The sequence below is a fragment of the Drosophila willistoni genome, assembly GCF_018902025.1.
Source record: "Drosophila willistoni isolate 14030-0811.24 chromosome XR unlocalized genomic scaffold, UCI_dwil_1.1 Seg144, whole genome shotgun sequence".
NCBI lineage: Eukaryota > Metazoa > Arthropoda > Insecta > Diptera > Drosophilidae > Drosophila > Drosophila willistoni.
Window position 1 is genome coordinate 604,719 of NW_025814057.1, and position 16,596 is coordinate 621,314.

Here is a 16,596-nt window from a genome sequence, read left to right on the forward strand (position 1 = left end):
TTTTTGGGGAAACGGGATTATGTCCCGCATGCGTAATCATTTTTCGAAATTCTGTTTGTCTATATGGTTGGCCCATCATTTGGTGTGCACAAACAAAGACAAATTTCTTTACAATAAAATCTGCTTTATACCATAATTCGTATCTATGTAGAAACAATGGTCCCTTATATTGTCGATACTTTTAGTTCTTTGCAAGACAAACATTTAAAAAAAAAACCTTTTTAATTTGATCACTTTTATAAGAACAAAACATAAAGAAAAACCTAAAATGGCATAAATTAGTCTGGGTATTAAAAGAGTTCTATTCACTCGTTATGGGAACTGCTTAAGAATGTCTGATTTATTGATACCACACAAGATTTGCATAATTTCATGCCGCAGCAGACTGTCCTCTTGCGAATTGAGAAGTGGCAATTCCTCACCTAAATGAAAACATTCAAGGTTAGTAATTCTGCTTAACATCTGCACATTTTGGTTGCCCTTAAAACCAGTTTGAAATGCATTACCATAACTGACCTTTGGCACAATTTGAGAGTCTGGATTCAGAGTCCAATGCTGTTTCAGATTTAGGCAGCCCTCCCAAGGTCATCAACTTGGCCGATTTCCTGTTTACACTTGACACATTCCCGTTTTCATTCGTTGATTCCCCAGTCTCGAATCTGATAAATATTTTACTTTTACTTCTCTAATTAATTAATCATTCTGTTTAATTTGGTTTACAGATTGCAAAACTTGCACTCTTAAGTATTTATTTGCATTTTTAATTTATGTTTAAGGTCTTGCGGCTTAGATTATAGCATAAGTTGATTTCATTGCAGATCAAAAAAACTGTTTTGGTAGTACATATATAGGCCGAGTATATACATCCTGGCAAGGCGAAGACAGTTGCTGTTACAATCAAAGTCTCAAAAGTCTAGGTGATTCTATATCAGTAATATTGTCAGTATATTTTTGGCTATTCGTATAGCAATGCTCATTCTAACCCTCCTGGGTATACATGTTTGCCGGTTGGAGCATTGAACTATACATAGTCAATTTGCTTACATCTATATTTAATTCTGTTTATGTAGGGGATTTTTTCTTTTTTATACGCTGGTTTTGTTTGTGGTTTTATATCTATATAGTAGATGAAATAAAAGAAGCAACAACAGGGAGAGTCGAAATCTGGTTTCTTAGAATTTATGATTTTATAATTCTTATGCTTAGCAAGTTGATGTTTGTCAGAGGCGATTGCCACTGAGGCGAGTAGTACTATTCATTTACTTAACGAACTAATAAAAGTTGCTCATAGGAAACTCCATCTCGGCTGTGGCCCTGAGTGGCCTTACTCACTTCTTAAGTCGTCTCAATTCCCATTAATTCGATGACAGATGGGGATCATTGAGCTATTAGTTCGATCTTCGACTTGATTCACAACAATCGCAAGCCATAGTTATGTCTAACTGTAAGTTTCCGGCATTTAAATGAAGTCTAAAACTGCTATAGAATTAGTTCTGATTACTTCATCTCACACGGCAGGTAAAACATTTGAACACGCGCGAAATTTCGTTGCTTGAGATTAATTAAATGAAGTTTGGTTTGGTTTGGCTTGGTTTATGGCAAATGACATAAAACTGTTTGAAACGAGTTTTGGGCACACCAGCATATAATCGTAAACTGTATATTGGTGATTTATAGGGCGTGTCATTATATAACTATAAATACTCAAACGCAGGACCCTGAATACATGCGCCCACATATATGTATGTACATATGTATAAACACACAAACATTTATGCAGAGTGGAACTATATCCCGACCATTTCGCATTTAAGAACCTTTTTTCTTTCTTTAACCGGTTCTATTAGTTAATTTTTTTTTGGGGAATGTATTGAGAATTTAGTGTTAATAAATTTCGAATTAGGCATAATTAAGAACAAGTTTTGTTCTTAAATATTGTATTCTTAATCAAAAAATGTTGAAGAATATGCATTCTAAAATTGAACAAAAATTCTCCTAATATATATATATAAACTTATGTCAAACGATTAATCTTGATCTTTTGTGACGAAGTTTTGCATTATTGATGTCCTTAATTAGCCACCAGTGAGCAGCATTCATACAAACGCGAAAGCTAACTAGAGACAAAATTTTCAAAATTCAAACTGAAAAGCAAAAAGAAATAACAATAAAAAAAAATTAGGGTTCATTAAAATATCACTAAAATCTGCATAAAGCGCTTATGAATTTAAATTAAAAATGATAGTAGAACGGAAACTTTGGCAATAACATTTTGGTTTGTGTCTTGACTAATAACAGGCAACTGTTATGTTGACTGTAAACTGTCGAGACATGGCCGTTGCAGGAGGGGGATCAAAAAAGCAATTTGCTAATGTTGACTATCCCCATTGAAATGAGCTAAGTTGAGCTAAACCATTCGTTTAGTTAGTTAGAGTCCCAAGGCCCTATGCATTAACTGACATATTTTTGCTGCTAAACGATATGAAATGGCAGACCAAGTCGATTTCCAGTTATTTCCTTGTGTGTCCTGCTTGTTGTACAACAATCTGTCAAATCAATTTTATATTTTATCGAATTAAAAACTAGCAAGGGTATGAAATATTCAGTAGGACTCTCTGGTTTTTGTCAGATTTTGTTTCGCGTATGGTATATGCATATGTATGTATATCTAAAAGTAAAGAAATGCAGAAATTATATATTCTTTCAGGTTTAATTAATTTTATTTTGACTATTAAATAGATTCTATAAGTGAAAGTAACAAAACAAAATACATAAATTCTTGACTTAAATGACTTTTGATGGACTTGTTCAACTGCTTCCAATAAGTCCCCACAATTGTTTAATATGATGCAATGAGGCAATAGACTGTCCATATTTAAAAGCAAACGAGTATAAGTTTTGGGGATTTTTGTTTTTTCTTTTTGTATCTTTTATTTCTATTGTATCCAGATTTCTTGACTGGAGAATCAATTGGCAAATGTAGTATAAATACCAAATACCCCGATAACTTAGCTATACATCAATTATCGGGCTTGCAAAGACAACAAGATGGTAGGTTAAGTCGGTGGCAATTACTGATTTTGATTGTTTTAGTGTTTGTTTTTGGTTTCCAGCAATTCATTTCAGTGCTTTTAGCGGTTGTTCTCGTGGGCTTGGCTAGTGCTACAGGCATTGCTAGAACATATCTACCGCCAGTGAGACAAGTACATAGGCAGACTTCGACCATCTATCGACCACAAGTGCAAGTTCCGTTGGTTCGACCACCAGCCGTTTACCTACCTCCATCGCCTTCAATAGTATCTGTCTCCCGTCCTGCTTATCAACCGCAACAAGTTGTATCTATTTCCCGTCCTGTGGCCATACAACGCCCAGTTGCAGTGGTTCAGGCTGTGGTGCGACCGGAACGGGTTTATTTGCCACCAGCACCACAAAGACTCATATCGCAGCCTCGCCTAGCTGTCAAAGCCATATCAGTTCCTCGTCTAGTTGCACCGCAAAGAACTTATCTGCCACCCCAAAGAACTTACCTGCCACCCCAAACAGCTGCTGCATCATCACTGAGTGAACAATATGAGGAAACAAATGAGTTGTAAAGGCTAAATACAAAAATGGAAAATTCCTTACTTATCAAACAGGTTTGTGGGCTTACCTCAAACTATATTCTAATGCTAATTCCCGATGGAATAAGAAATAAGAATGCAGAACCAAAATATTTTTAACCTGATGAAATTTGCATGTCTAACGCAAATTGGTTGATTTGCATTTAGCTATGAGACAATAAAGAAAGCATTAAGAAAAAATCGAAAAAAACACAACTATGTATATTTGTTTGTGATATACATAAGTATACTATAGAAACAAAGTTTAATATATCATATTATTTAAAAGTCAGAGCAGAACTCACATTCGAAGAGTCATTGGGAGACAATAACCTTTTTGGCTTAAACTGCTTTGAACCTGGCTGGCTGTGTCTATGGCTGTTCTTGAAACGTCTTTAGCGCCAAATGGAGAAACCTATAATTAATCAATCAATCAAATCGAACATTAAGTCATTAAGCTTAGTTTAGCTGAGCTGATCGCGTTGTCTAGTTTATGGTGTGTTAACTGGTCTATGCTGGAGATTAAATTCCAAATAAATATCCAGTAAAACGATTGGGCTACTGTTTGATTATTAAATAATAATATGATAATAACTAAATCAAACTGCAAGAACTAAGTCATATAAGAGCGTGAACCCAGTTTATTTGAAAATCAGGTTTACCTTACTTTTGCCCAAATACAAAACCATTAATTTATGAACTTATATGTATACCCAGTATGTATGTTGATATAAATTGTTTTTGAAAAAAAAAAAAAAAACAAATAGTTAATACTGACTTATGAATATTCAATTCCGCTTACTGTTCCTTTTTTTGTTTGTTTTTTTTTTTTTTGTTTTGCCCGATTGACAACAATAAATGAGCATTTTTATAATCTGAACGCCACCAGCAATAGCAAAATCCACGCTGATAGCAGCAACATCTGCGCTTTGGCCGAGGCATTTGCCTAATTAAACAAATTTTTATTCGCCAAGAGAAAAACAAGCAAAAAGTCTGCTGTTTAGGTGATTTATGGTATGCAGCACTTCCGTTTAGCTCTACAGATTCGGCAGATTGTATAAAAGTAAAGGAGCTGCGGTTCAAAGTTATTATTCGAGTATTTGGCTTATCAGCAAACAGACTTGATCGAAAATGGTAAAGACCTAGCTATAGCTAAAAGTAGCTGTTGCAAAGTTGGATTACAATATAATTTTTTGTTTTCTTTTTTTTCTTGTGATTTTTTTTCTTGTTCAAATCGTTATTGCAGAAATTCATTGTATTGGCATTGGCTTTGGTAGGGTGTGTGGCCGCTGAATCAGGCTATAATTATGGTGCCCCCGCTGTGGCAGCCTCGGCTCCAGCACCGGTGAGGACTTATGTGCCACCAGCACCAGTCCACCATCACTCTGCTCCAGCCCCAGTGCAACACCATCATGTGGCCGCTTCTGCTCCCGTCCAGTCCTTTGCTGCCCCCGTTCAATCGTATGCTGCTCCTGCTCCCGCACCCGTAGTGGCTGCTTCGGCTCCAGCTCCAGTGAGGACTTATGTGCCACCAGCACCAGTCCACCATCACTCTGCTCCAGCCCCAGTGCAACACCATCATGTGGCCGCTTCTGCTCCCGTCCAGTCCTTTGCTGCCCCCGTTCAATCGTATGCTGCTCCTGCTCCCGCACCCGTTGTGGCAGCTTCGGCTCCAGCTCCAGTAAGGACTTATGTACCACCCGCACCAGTCGCCCCACAAGTCCATCATCACCACGCTCCAGCCCCAGTTCAGCATCACCATGTGGCCGCTTCTGCACCAGTTCAATCGTTTGCTGCTCCCGCTCCCGCTCCTGTTCAATCTTTTGCTGCTCCGGCCTTCGCCCATCACCATGCTGCTGCATCTGCTCCTGCTCAGTCATTTGTTGCTCCAGGACCTGCCCCAGCTCCAGCCCCAGTTTTCCACGCCGCTGAGTCTGCTCCAGCCCCATCATACCAAGCTGATTTTGGCTCTGAGGCTGCCGCTTCAGCTTCTGGCTACGATTACCAGCAACCCGCTGCTAGCCAACAGGGCTACAAGTACAAGACCGTGCGTCGCCGCGTCTTGAAGCACCGTGCTTAAACCACATTGCCCCCCATTCCGATAACGAATAAAATGTATTGAAATTCAGAATTAATATTTGAATCGTGTCTCTAATTCCTAACCCAAATACAAATGAAGTAAGTAAGCCCTCTCGCCGACTTCGCTATACCATGCACCAAGTGAAAAAACACTGTTCAAATTTGGAAGACCAAATGTATGTGTATGTGCTGCCTTCCTCACCACCAACAACCATCTTCCCCTTTATGGCCTAGGTGAAAACGTCTATACATACGGATAACTTTGTAATTTTAGGTCCGGTTTTGAACAAATTATAATATATGGTCTCCGAGATCTAGTTGTTCATACAGACTGGCGGACGGACGGATAGATGGTGATGGCTAGATCGACTAGGTTGTTGATGGTAATCAAGAATATACATACTTCATAAGGTCAGAAAAGCTTCCTTCGATTTAAATATACAATTTTCGTTGAATCTTCAGTTTCATGTTGAATAACAAAAAATTTCAAAAAGATTTTGGGATAGTGTCATTCAAACTTATGAATTGAAATGAAAAATGAACTGAATTAAAATGCATAACTTCTATCGTCTGTTTGCAACATCTCATGTTTTCTTCCGAAAACTTAATGTGAGTACATTGAAAATTTCATTGCTGTCACCAATAGGTGAACGGTGTTCACAGATATGGAAATTATCGCTAAAATGAGAAATCGGGGAGAAAAAACTTTATCTAGGCATGTATAATATTGACTTTGGGTTTTTTTTTTTTGGTGAATTAGAACTAATCTGATTGATTGTTTTTGGATTTTTATGGGTTAAGCTGCAATGCATGCTTTTAGGGGATCGCCTACACCGTAAAACACGTTTTTGCTAAAATTCAAGGGTAGTTCATCTTAAAAAGCATTTGTTCTAAAGGTCCGTTGACTCTCAGTGAACAATTTATATAGGTTTAAAAATATACTTTTACGTGTGCAGTGCTTTTTTGCCAATAAATTTAAACGCTGTGATTATGGTAAAATTTACGGTCAGTGATTGCGGCATCTTATTGTTAGAACATTGATTTGGATTGAAAATTTGAATTTTAATTGCAAGCATTCAACAAATGGGTCACAAAGCGTTAAATAAATTTCTCACGCCCGATAACAGGTTTCGGGGTAGTCTTTGGGGTTTGGAATGGAACGGTGATGCATCTTCAATGCACATTCAAGTTGACGATTTTGCAGTATAAAAGTAAAAAATCGAAAAACATTAGCACTACTGGTCACAAGGCAATGGTGAGAGATGGTTTAACCAAGTAAAACAAAAAGCTAACTTATATCAATCTTACTGTGCTAGGATTTTATTAAGATTTTGCTGTTGTCCCTATTGATCGGGACCTGCTTGGCCGAAAAACATCACAAGCATCAGCGGAAACAGCATAATGATGACGACGAAGAGCATCATTATCTGCCACCAGAGCAGACGGAAAGCGAAGAGGATCAGCCCTATTACAAGAAAGAAAAGCACACCAGCGAACGCGTGGTGTATCACAAGGAGGAGGAGCACGAGGAACCCAAACACTATTACCACGAGGAGCCCAAAAAACAACGAGTGGATCACTATCACCACTATGACAAGAAGCCCGAGGTAAAGACGGAGCACATACACTACAAGGAGAGTAAGCCCCACATCCGCACGGACTACAACAATGCTAACGCAGATCTTTTTACACCTGCAGCCACACAAGTGGTCTATCGTCGCCGACGTCCTAGTCGCATACTTTATGCCAGTGCTCCCAATTCTGTATTTCATACCCATACCCAAATCAATGTTCAGTCGCAGGACTCTGAGTTGAATTCCCTAACGCGACCGGATCCCCCGATTGGCCAGCAATTGCCAACTGGAGCAGCACCTTCATTTCCCAATTGTCAAGTCGCCGGTAATCCTCCCCCAGGTTGTGGTCCCAATGATCCTGCTGGTGCCCAGTTACCAGCAAGTGCTTTGGCCCCCACAGCTGGCAACTTTCCAAACCAGGGAGCTGGCACTCCCGCAGGTGGCCAATTGGCTGTACTTGGCAATGGTCAGAGACCACAGAGACCCTCCCGACCGGGTGGGTATGGCGGTAGGAATAACTTTCTCATTGATCCTTTCTTAGGAGGGCAAAATCAAGCAGCTGGTGGTGCTCAGCTTGCCGCAGGTCAAGGGATTCCTAATCAAAATCAATTCGCTCCTTCTCTGAGCGCCCAACTGTCCGCCGCTGGTCAAGCAGCCGGTAATAATGGCTATCAGAATCAAATTTCTCCTTCCAATGGTGTTCAAAGTCCTTTTCAAAATCTAAATCAGTATGCTCCGTCTCCTGGTCAAGCGCCAGTTGCTCAACGACCAGCGACAGCTCAAGCTCCAATTGCGGTTTCCGCACCTTTGCAAAATCAGTTTGATCCTTCACTTGGCGGACAACTTCCAGGCTCTGCGCAAGTTCCCCTACAGAACCAATTCGACCCGTCATTTGGTGGGCAAAGCCCTGGTATTCAACGGCCCATACAAAATCAAATCGATCCAGCTCTGGGAGCCCAGCTTTCCACTGCTCAACGACCAAACCAAAATCAGTTCGATCCCTCACTAAGTGGAGCAAATCAGGCTGCAGCAGCTGCACCTTTCGATCCAGCCTTAAGTGCCCAATTGGCTTTAGGACAAGTTCCACGTCTGGCCAATGGACGGCAACGCAATCGCTCCAATTATCAAGGATTAAATGTACTCGGTGGCAATGTATTTGGTCAACCTCACTTGCAAGGGCCAACCAATGCCTTGGGTAATCAACAGGATACCAATATAATTGATGGCAGTTTCTATAGCGATCCCAGCGCATTGCTACATAATCATGGATATTATCGCACTCCTGTGTCGGGCAATCGACGCACTGTAGTAGTGGACGAAGATGATGATCTGGACAATGATGGCTTTGGACTAGCTGGTACTTCGCCGCAGGCCTTCTATGTCAAGCCGAAAAGGGGGCAACCAAAATCGAAGTCACACAGACGCCACCATGGAATCCAAGCAGCTGCATCCTCGCTAACGTATAGCTTTGAACCGGCTGTTGCTTCTTCTCAACACAATATTGACTTCCGAGCTGATGGCTATCACTATAAGAAGCCCAAGCAAGCATTCGAATTTTAAATTTTTATAAATGTTTATCTAAAATAAATCATACTTAGCAGCACTTGCTATAAGAGCAGACACAACACAAAATGTTTTTGTGGCATACTTCTAGGCTGGCGCCATTTTGAAATGGCTTCGATATCCGTTTCCGCTTCGGAAATGTAGTGAAGCTTTTGGCTTTCGATGAAAGCTTTAAGCTAAATAACTTTTTTATATATTTTGAATCATGTATTATGAATTTTTTTTTTCAACTTATTATAAATAAAAAACATTTTGAATGGTCGGAGAACCTTTAACATATTACATATACGCCACGTGTTCTTAATGGTATTCATCAAAATTGGTTTTACATGAAAATTTGTGTGTATAGCATGACTATTCTATGTTTATTCTGTATATATGGATAGATTATAATAATTAGCTGCCCACACGCATCTCGGCTATATGCATAAATTCATTGTTTAAGTAGGAAACTAGTTCAGAGCTAAACAAAATCAAAATAAAAACTAAAAAAGCAAACACTAGTTTGCTGCACAAAAGATATATAGATGGAGACACAGGTCATACAAGTTTTTTCTTTCTTCTTCTTGGTAAAGTAGAAAGGAAGAGCCCCACACGTATATATACACACACAAACACACACACACATAACACAGACAAGTCGAATGAATTGTCAACATAAATTTATGCGATAATTTAGATTTGATTCTCATGCAAATGCAATAAACTACAAATCGAAAACCAAAATAAAACCAAAATCTATTGTTTCATTTGACTCAGACAGAAATTGAGACGCGGTAAAAAAGAGATAGAAATACGAGACAAAAACACTAATCATTTCAATGGATCAGCCATCAGATGGAGTGACCTGGCTAGCAAATTCAATCCGCATCGACATCAGCATCTATGTAAGGAGAGTTACGTATGTTTTGTTGAATTTTGGCATACTTAACCGCTCCCACTCGAATCAATATTTGACCGTCAATGTCAATATTTGAATGTGAACTTTTAAATCAATATGGAACTACTCGCCATAGGCCATTCTTTACAAGGGAATCGAAACCGCCATCGCCATTACAGCTGCTTCTGTTCATACATATATGCATATTAAAAATGAAACAATACACAATCATTATTGATCATTAAAATCAATTAATTAAACTTGCATTGATTTCCTTTCGATATCTTTATAGACCATCTTAAGCGGCAATTGACCCCGTAAACAGAAAGACAACGAAAAAAAGACTGAATCAGTAAGCAAATGTGAAAAAGAGAAAAAATGCAGCGGTTAATATAGAAAGCTCTTAAGTTTTAAACCATAAATCAGGGCAAGTCGCTCACTTAAGTAAGCCCAAACCTAGCACAGGCAAAAAATAAGGGTACAGGCAGAATTAAATTAGTATAATTTATGGCAAGGCAGCGATATGAGTAAGAACCAACGAGTGTGGAGAGCTTTGCATAAAATTAACAAACACAGCGTCAGAGATTGACCCGACCGTAGCAGATCAGACCAGGCCAAGTCGGCCACGTTCTGCTCGTGGCTTCATTGTCTGATTACAGAAATAAATTTGGCACATTTGGGCTTAGAAGCGGTTCAGAATGTTCATCTCTAGAGAATTGAAGATGTTGGAGTTGGCAATTGAGTTCAATGATCCGAACGCCCGCTTCTTTTTCTCTAATTGTCCAACGCCCCGCTTAATTGGCACATTATTTCAACTACAAGATCGAAAAACAAACGAATCAGATAAAAACAATGTTCAAGCTGCCCCAGCCCTGGTACGTACCTAGGCACTTACAGCATGTTCGTGTAATGCCTTGCGTCATATGTTAAACATAGATCAGCACAGAACAATGGGAATGGGAACCCATAGGGTCTTTGGGATTAAATTTACATGCAATATAATTAATTTCTCAAGCATTCAGCAATACACAAAGTTCTGAACATCGGCAGCATCTCATCAATCTATTGATGGACATCGAATCAAAAGGAAAGGAACTTGCAAAAACAAAAACATTCGTTCGATTCGGTTGCCACGCGTATCTAAATTATTTATGAAGCCGCGTGTTAAAAGTGTGCTTATGTTTCTTCTCTTTCAATCTTATTCCCTCTTTCTCACTCTCGTTTCCACTCCCTCTACATATGTATATCTTTTGTGTAAGCAGAAGAAGATGCGGTGGTGGTGGCACTTTCTAGTCACCGCTCGCCGAGAAGCAGAGAAAACTGGTTTCCAGAATGATTTATCATACATTTAAATTAAATGAAAAAGAGCATCAAAACGAAAACAAAAAACAAAAGTTTAATTTATCATAAAAAAGACTAAAACGTGTACTTAACACGAGTGAACAGATTTTTACTTTCATAAAGACGTCTGGATACTCTTTAATCATCCATATTCATAGATTTCACAAAAGTTTGCAAAAAACTCTAAAGTTCTGTCTCAATTTCAAGTGCCATGCAACTAGCGCAGAAGATACAATTAAATTTCATTTTATTTTGAGCGTGTCGTGTGATTAATTTCTTCAAAAAAACCAAAAAGACCAATTGATACATATTATATCCCAATGCTAGATTTCATACCCTTCTCGATAAGATAATGAAAGACTAAATTAACTTGCGCATGGGAACGAAAAAAAAAAGAGGAATGAAAAACATAAAGGAAAGGCTGCCATGTGAAAGAACTTGCCGCCTGTTAAGCTCTTAAGATAGGCAAAAAATATGCAAAAAAAAAAAAAATAAAAAAACAAATGGATTTAATATTAATTAGAATTTGAATAAATTAAGGCGCCGTGATTTGGTTTTCGCTGGGTTAGACAGAGCGACGCTTAAAGATTTTGAACGATCAACCCGAATTTAAGGGGCGCTAACTTTAGTGCAGGCGTCTTTCAGATTGTAGGGCAATAGGATGTGTCGATATAACCGAATCAGATGGGACAAATGCTTTTCTACTTTGTCCATTTTTTTGTTTTAACGGTTTGGGCTAATTTGAGATCGTGTGGACTTATTAGGAATAGTGATCGTTGTTTTGGTTGACAATTTTGATTTTATTTTTTATTTAGCCAAGTCTATATCTTTTGTTCAGTTTTATTTTGATTTTTTAATACCCATTATGAGACTTTTTCATTTGGATTCTAAGGGGACAGTTGAGGAGATTGCTATTGCCATTCACCAATTTGCATATTTTTGCTATTTCAGCATAAACATCAATTCCGAAATGGCACTTTTAAGTGTTCGAACCGGCTGCCGCTGCCCCTGGTGATAATAATAATATTGATGGTGATAATGATGATGACGCTGCTCCTAATGATGGTGATGATTATGATGTTGATGATAATGATGATGATGAGTCCACTCCGTTGGCCTGACAGACGTGATCTATTGACTAGCATCATGCCTGCTAAAACATTTATGGGAAACTGGACCAGAACTACAATCAAATTCAATTTACTACAATAGAACACACCAGAATTTTTGGAGGCCCGTAGATTGAGAATTGAGATAATAATGTAAATTAGCAAAGACATAAATCGAGCTTGTTGAGTTTTGATAGTTTTGCAAATTTGTTTTTTTTTTGGTTTTCTTTTTTGGCTTTTTCTGTTTTAGTGCGCAGGAAATGATAAATAGAATTGAATCGTGTGGCGGCTTTGTTTTATTTAACCTGAAAACTAGAAATCTAAAACACCAAATTTAATGCATCGAGGAAAAGGCAGAAAATTGAAATAATATCTAAATAGACAGCCAATTAGGCAAACTGGTACTATAAACAAAACAAAATTGACTCCATCACTTCCACCTATTTGATGATCCAACTTTCCTTGGCGCGTGAGACAACTAGTGTACTTCTTCAGTGATTCAGTACTATTATCTTATACACGAACGTATTCCACTTCGTGTTGTTATCATCGCCTTAATAATCATCATAATTATCATCATAATCAAGTGCTCCGGCATAATGTACTGAGCATGATTTAACGACCTTCAGATAGGTTTCTATTTATACACATACTTGACTCTTTATTTGCACTTATTTCCAAAGAATTAATCAGCATTAGTCATCCAAACGCTATCTAAACTTATCCTTCGATTTTGCGGAACCAATTAAGTAGTTCTTGGCGCCACTCCACTAACGAATCTTGTTTTACGGTTGTGTTTATGTTGCATTTAGTGCTCAATCTCCCCATTTTGCTAAGTTGCCAGTTTGCATGGGATTATGATCATTAATCATGGCAATTGGTGGAACTGCTTCTATTTCAGCTACTGCAGCAATTATGTGCTAAGTAAATCCTATTGAAGCTTATATTTTGTATATTTGTAATTTACTTATATTTTAAAAGTTTCAAAGTCCAAGAATGGGTAACAAATTTGGAATTTCGAATTTTTATTTCATTGAAGTATCTGATTCTGAAGAGCATTAGAGTAGTTGTTCATTTTAATTGAATTTTATAATAACACTGATGCAATATTTTTAAACAAAAATGATCATATATTAACATTTAAAACCAGCCTATTTCTATTTGTTTACTAAATCTTAAAAGAAATGCAATGACAAAATATAAGAAAATTTATAAACTATTTGTATTACTCTTTGATTAAATTAAACACTAAAATTGGTCTTTTATGTAAACTGACTTTCTAGTGGATTTCGTCAGACATAGTTGTAATACATATTTGTTGTTTATAATGTTGTAGACCACTATGATGTATGTAGTGACCATTTGATTAACATTTGATTTTTTTTGCTTTCAAATTTTGCGACTTGGAAAACCTCGATTGAAATCGTTTTCGATTGTGTTCAATATATTGACAATATCCGGCACTGATTTTACGCACTTGCCCAAATATAACGCAAAAACACATAATTATATCATATTTGTGTATTTCCATCTTAATACATATACAGATTGTATACATGTATATATTTTTTTCTTTTTTTTTGTTTAATTGTATGCCACATTTTGGCAGTTCCTATTTAGTGATTAATGAACGGTGAGGCGACCAGCCACATGACAACAAAAAGAAGACGCATATGTAGTTAAATATACAATGTATGAAAATACATACACACAAAACAGTGTATCAGTATGAATCTTATTGAAATGAACAAATTTGATTGAAACATATAACTCATCATTTGAATTTAAATCGAGCGCGAGTTGGCGGCTTGAATGAAACAAAGACAACAGCAAAAGCAAAAATAAGGTGTAAACAACACAGTAAAGGCAGTCTACTCTGTGGGTGTGTGTGTGTGTGTGTGTGTATGTGTATGTGTATGTGTATGTATGTGTGTGTGTGCGATCGACTTGGCCTAAGCGTTGATGTCCATCAAATCTTTTGCATAAGATTAAATAAAACAATTAAGAGAATCCGTGCGAACGAATTTGGCCATTAAACTTTTTCGATCTTCAACATCTCTCAAGTTGTTAGTGGTGCTGTTGCTGTAAGCGTTGCTGTCGACGTTAGCGTCAGCGAATGGTCAATAGAGAGAGAGGTGGTTTAGAACGAACTCGTGCAGAGCAAAGCCGTGCGAATTTTACAGCGCGTGATGGCTGCGTCGTCTTCAGCGGTGGCAGCGACGTCGAATCAATGTTTCGACCGCTGTAATTTGAAGCAGAGAATTTGTATAAATACCAAAAGGTTCTCCATATTCTTCATTAGAGTTTCGGTTGTACTGGAGTGAACAAGCTCAATTCCAACGGACAATATGGTACGACTTCTTAAAATCGCTTCATAAATTCAATCAAAATAACACAAACCGCGAGGACTAATCCGATTTTTTCTTTTTTTTTTTTGGTTTTTTTTTATTATAATAATTGAAATATTTAAAAACGAAATTTGAAATGAATTGAAATTGTGTTCTTGCAGAAAGTTTTCCTGATCGCCTTTGCCGTGATCGCAGCTGTGGCTGCTGATGTCAGTCATCTGCCATCGAATGAGTACTTGCCCCCCGTGGTGCAGGAGTCGCAGATTGTCGTTTCTCCCAGCAATGAGTACTTACCCCCAGTAGATACTCAGCCAGCCCATGAGCTTGCCGATGATGGTTACCGTTACAAGACCCACAAGCGTGTGGTGCTCCGTCGTCACCGTCGTGATGTGAGCCACTTGCCTTCCAACGAATACCTACCCCCTGTTCAAGCTGCTCCATCCAACGAGTACTTGCCCCCAGTCCAGGTAGCTGCTCCAGCTCCTATCCAAGTTGCTGCCCCCATTCCTGTCCAAGTTGAGAATGAGCCTGCACCAGCCCATGAGCTTGCCGATGATGGTTACCGTTACAAGACCCACAAGCGCGTGGTGATCCGTCGCCACCGTCGTGATGTGAGCCACTTGCCTTCCAACGAGTACCTGCCCCCTGTTCAGGAAACTGTTGAGGTTGCTGCTCCTTCCAACGAATACTTGGCTCCAGTTGAAGCTCCAGTTGAGTCCGCTGTCTTGGCTGATGATGGTTACCGTTACAAGACCCACAAGCGTGTGGTGCTCCGTCGCCACCGTCGTGATGTGAGCCACTTGCCATCCAACGAGTACCTGCCCCCTGTTCAGGAAACTGTTGAGGTTGCTGCTCCTTCCAACGAATACTTGGCTCCAGTTGAAGCTCCAGTTGAGTCCGCTGTCTTGGCTGATGATGGTTACCGTTACAAGACCCACAAGCGTGTGGTGCTCCGTCGCCACCGTCGTGATGTGAGCCACTTGCCATCCAACGAGTACCTGCCCCCTGTTCAGGAAACTGTTGAGGTTGCTGCTCCTTCCAACGAATACTTGGCTCCAGTTGAAGCTCCAGTTGAGTCCGCTGTCTTGGCTGATGATGGTTACCGTTACAAGACCCACAAGCGTGTGGTGCTCCGTCGCCACCGTCGTGATGTGAGCCACTTGCCATCCAACGAGTACCTGCCCCCTGTTCAGGAAACTGTTGAGGTTGCTGCTCCTTCCAACGAATACTTGGCTCCAGTTGAAGCTCCAGTTGAGTCCGCTGTCTTGGCTGATGATGGTTACCGTTACAAGACCCACAAGCGTGTGGTGCTCCGTCGCCACCGTCGTGATGTGAGCCACTTGCCGTCCAACGAGTACCTGCCCCCTGTTCAGGAAACTGTTGAGGTTGCTGCTCCTTCCAACGAATACTTGGCTCCAGTTGAAGCTCCAGTTGAGTCCGCTGTCTTGGCTGATGATGGTTACCGTTACAAGACCCACAAGCGTGTGGTGCTCCGTCGCCACCGTCGTGATGTGAGCCACTTGCCATCCAACGAGTACCTGCCCCCTGTTCAGGAAACTGTTGAGGTTGCTGCTCCTTCCAACGAATACTTGGCTCCAGTTGAAGCTCCAGTTGAGTCCGCTGTCTTGGCTGATGATGGTTACCGTTACAAGACCCACAAGCGTGTGGTGCTCCGTCGGCACCGTCGTGATGTGAGCCACTTGCCATCTAACGACTACCTGCCCCCTGTTCAGGAAGCTGTTGAGATTGCTGCTCCTTCCAACGAGTATTTGGCTCCAGTTGATAATGGCATTACCAACGAGTCCGCTGTCTTGGCTGATGATGGTTACCGTTACAAGACCCAAAAGCGTCGTGTGTTCCGTCGTCATTAAACATAGCCGGATTTGTTTTATTCCGTGATCGATTTGTACTCATTTTGGAGTGCAGACTTTATTTTAAGATTACAATTCCACTTTCCACCCAAGAATTACAATAATACAATAACAAAACGAGTTAAAATTTCTATTATTCCACTTAATTTAAAGCTTTAATTCAAAACCAACGTCCGTACTGGCAACTGATACTTGCAAAGTGCAAAATATTCACAAAATATGTTCATGAGTT

The 16,596-nt window shown here is 39.4% G+C and overlaps 3 protein-coding genes across 3 annotated transcripts; all 3 read left to right on the forward strand.

Annotated features, from left to right (window-relative positions):
• The first annotated feature begins 426 nt into the window (after window positions 1–426).
• Window positions 427–5,679, forward strand: LOC6638820 (skin secretory protein xP2). Its single transcript, XM_047012081.1, has 3 exons — window positions 427–441; window positions 4,846–4,920; window positions 5,038–5,679. Exons 1-3 carry the CDS (start codon window positions 427–429, stop codon window positions 5,677–5,679), a joined length of 732 nt encoding a protein of 243 aa, XP_046868037.1.
• A 1,164-nt stretch (window positions 5,680–6,843) lies between these two features.
• On the forward strand, window positions 6,844–8,812 carry LOC6638819. The gene is made up of 2 exons (XM_015179023.1): window positions 6,844–6,933; window positions 6,995–8,812. Exons 1-2 carry the CDS (start codon window positions 6,844–6,846, stop codon window positions 8,810–8,812), a joined length of 1,908 nt encoding a protein of 635 aa, XP_015034509.1.
• An 824-nt stretch (window positions 8,813–9,636) lies between these two features.
• LOC26530005 lies at window positions 9,637–16,364 on the forward strand. The gene is made up of 3 exons (XM_047012082.1): window positions 9,637–9,702; window positions 14,655–14,984; window positions 15,039–16,364. The coding sequence occupies exons 1-3, from the start codon at window positions 9,637–9,639 to the stop codon at window positions 16,362–16,364; spliced, it is 1,722 nt and encodes a 573-aa protein (XP_046868038.1).
• Window positions 16,365–16,596: the final 232 nt, after the last annotated feature.

Excerpts from the sequence above, each read along its gene's own strand:
- LOC6638820 (XM_047012081.1), top strand. Across the intron at positions 4,921-5,037 it reads ATAATTATGGTGCCCCCGCT|TCCTTTGCTGCCCCCGTTCA; the intron begins GTGGCAGCCTCG and ends GCTCCCGTCCAG.
- LOC6638819 (XM_015179023.1), top strand. The coding sequence starts at position 6,844 with ATGCATCTTCAATGCACATTCAAGTTGACGATTTTGCAGTATAAAAGT. Across the intron at positions 6,934-6,994 it reads CTACTGGTCACAAGGCAATG|GATTTTATTAAGATTTTGCT; the intron begins GTGAGAGATGGT and ends TTACTGTGCTAG.
- LOC26530005 (XM_047012082.1), top strand. The coding sequence starts at position 9,637 with ATGGATCAGCCATCAGATGGAGTGACCTGGCTAGCAAATTCAATCCGC. Across the intron at positions 9,703-14,654 it reads GCATCGACATCAGCATCTAT|AAAGTTTTCCTGATCGCCTT; the intron begins GTAAGGAGAGTT and ends GTGTTCTTGCAG. Across the intron at positions 14,985-15,038 it reads CTGCTCCAGCTCCTATCCAA|CTTGCCGATGATGGTTACCG; the intron begins GTTGCTGCCCCC and ends CCAGCCCATGAG.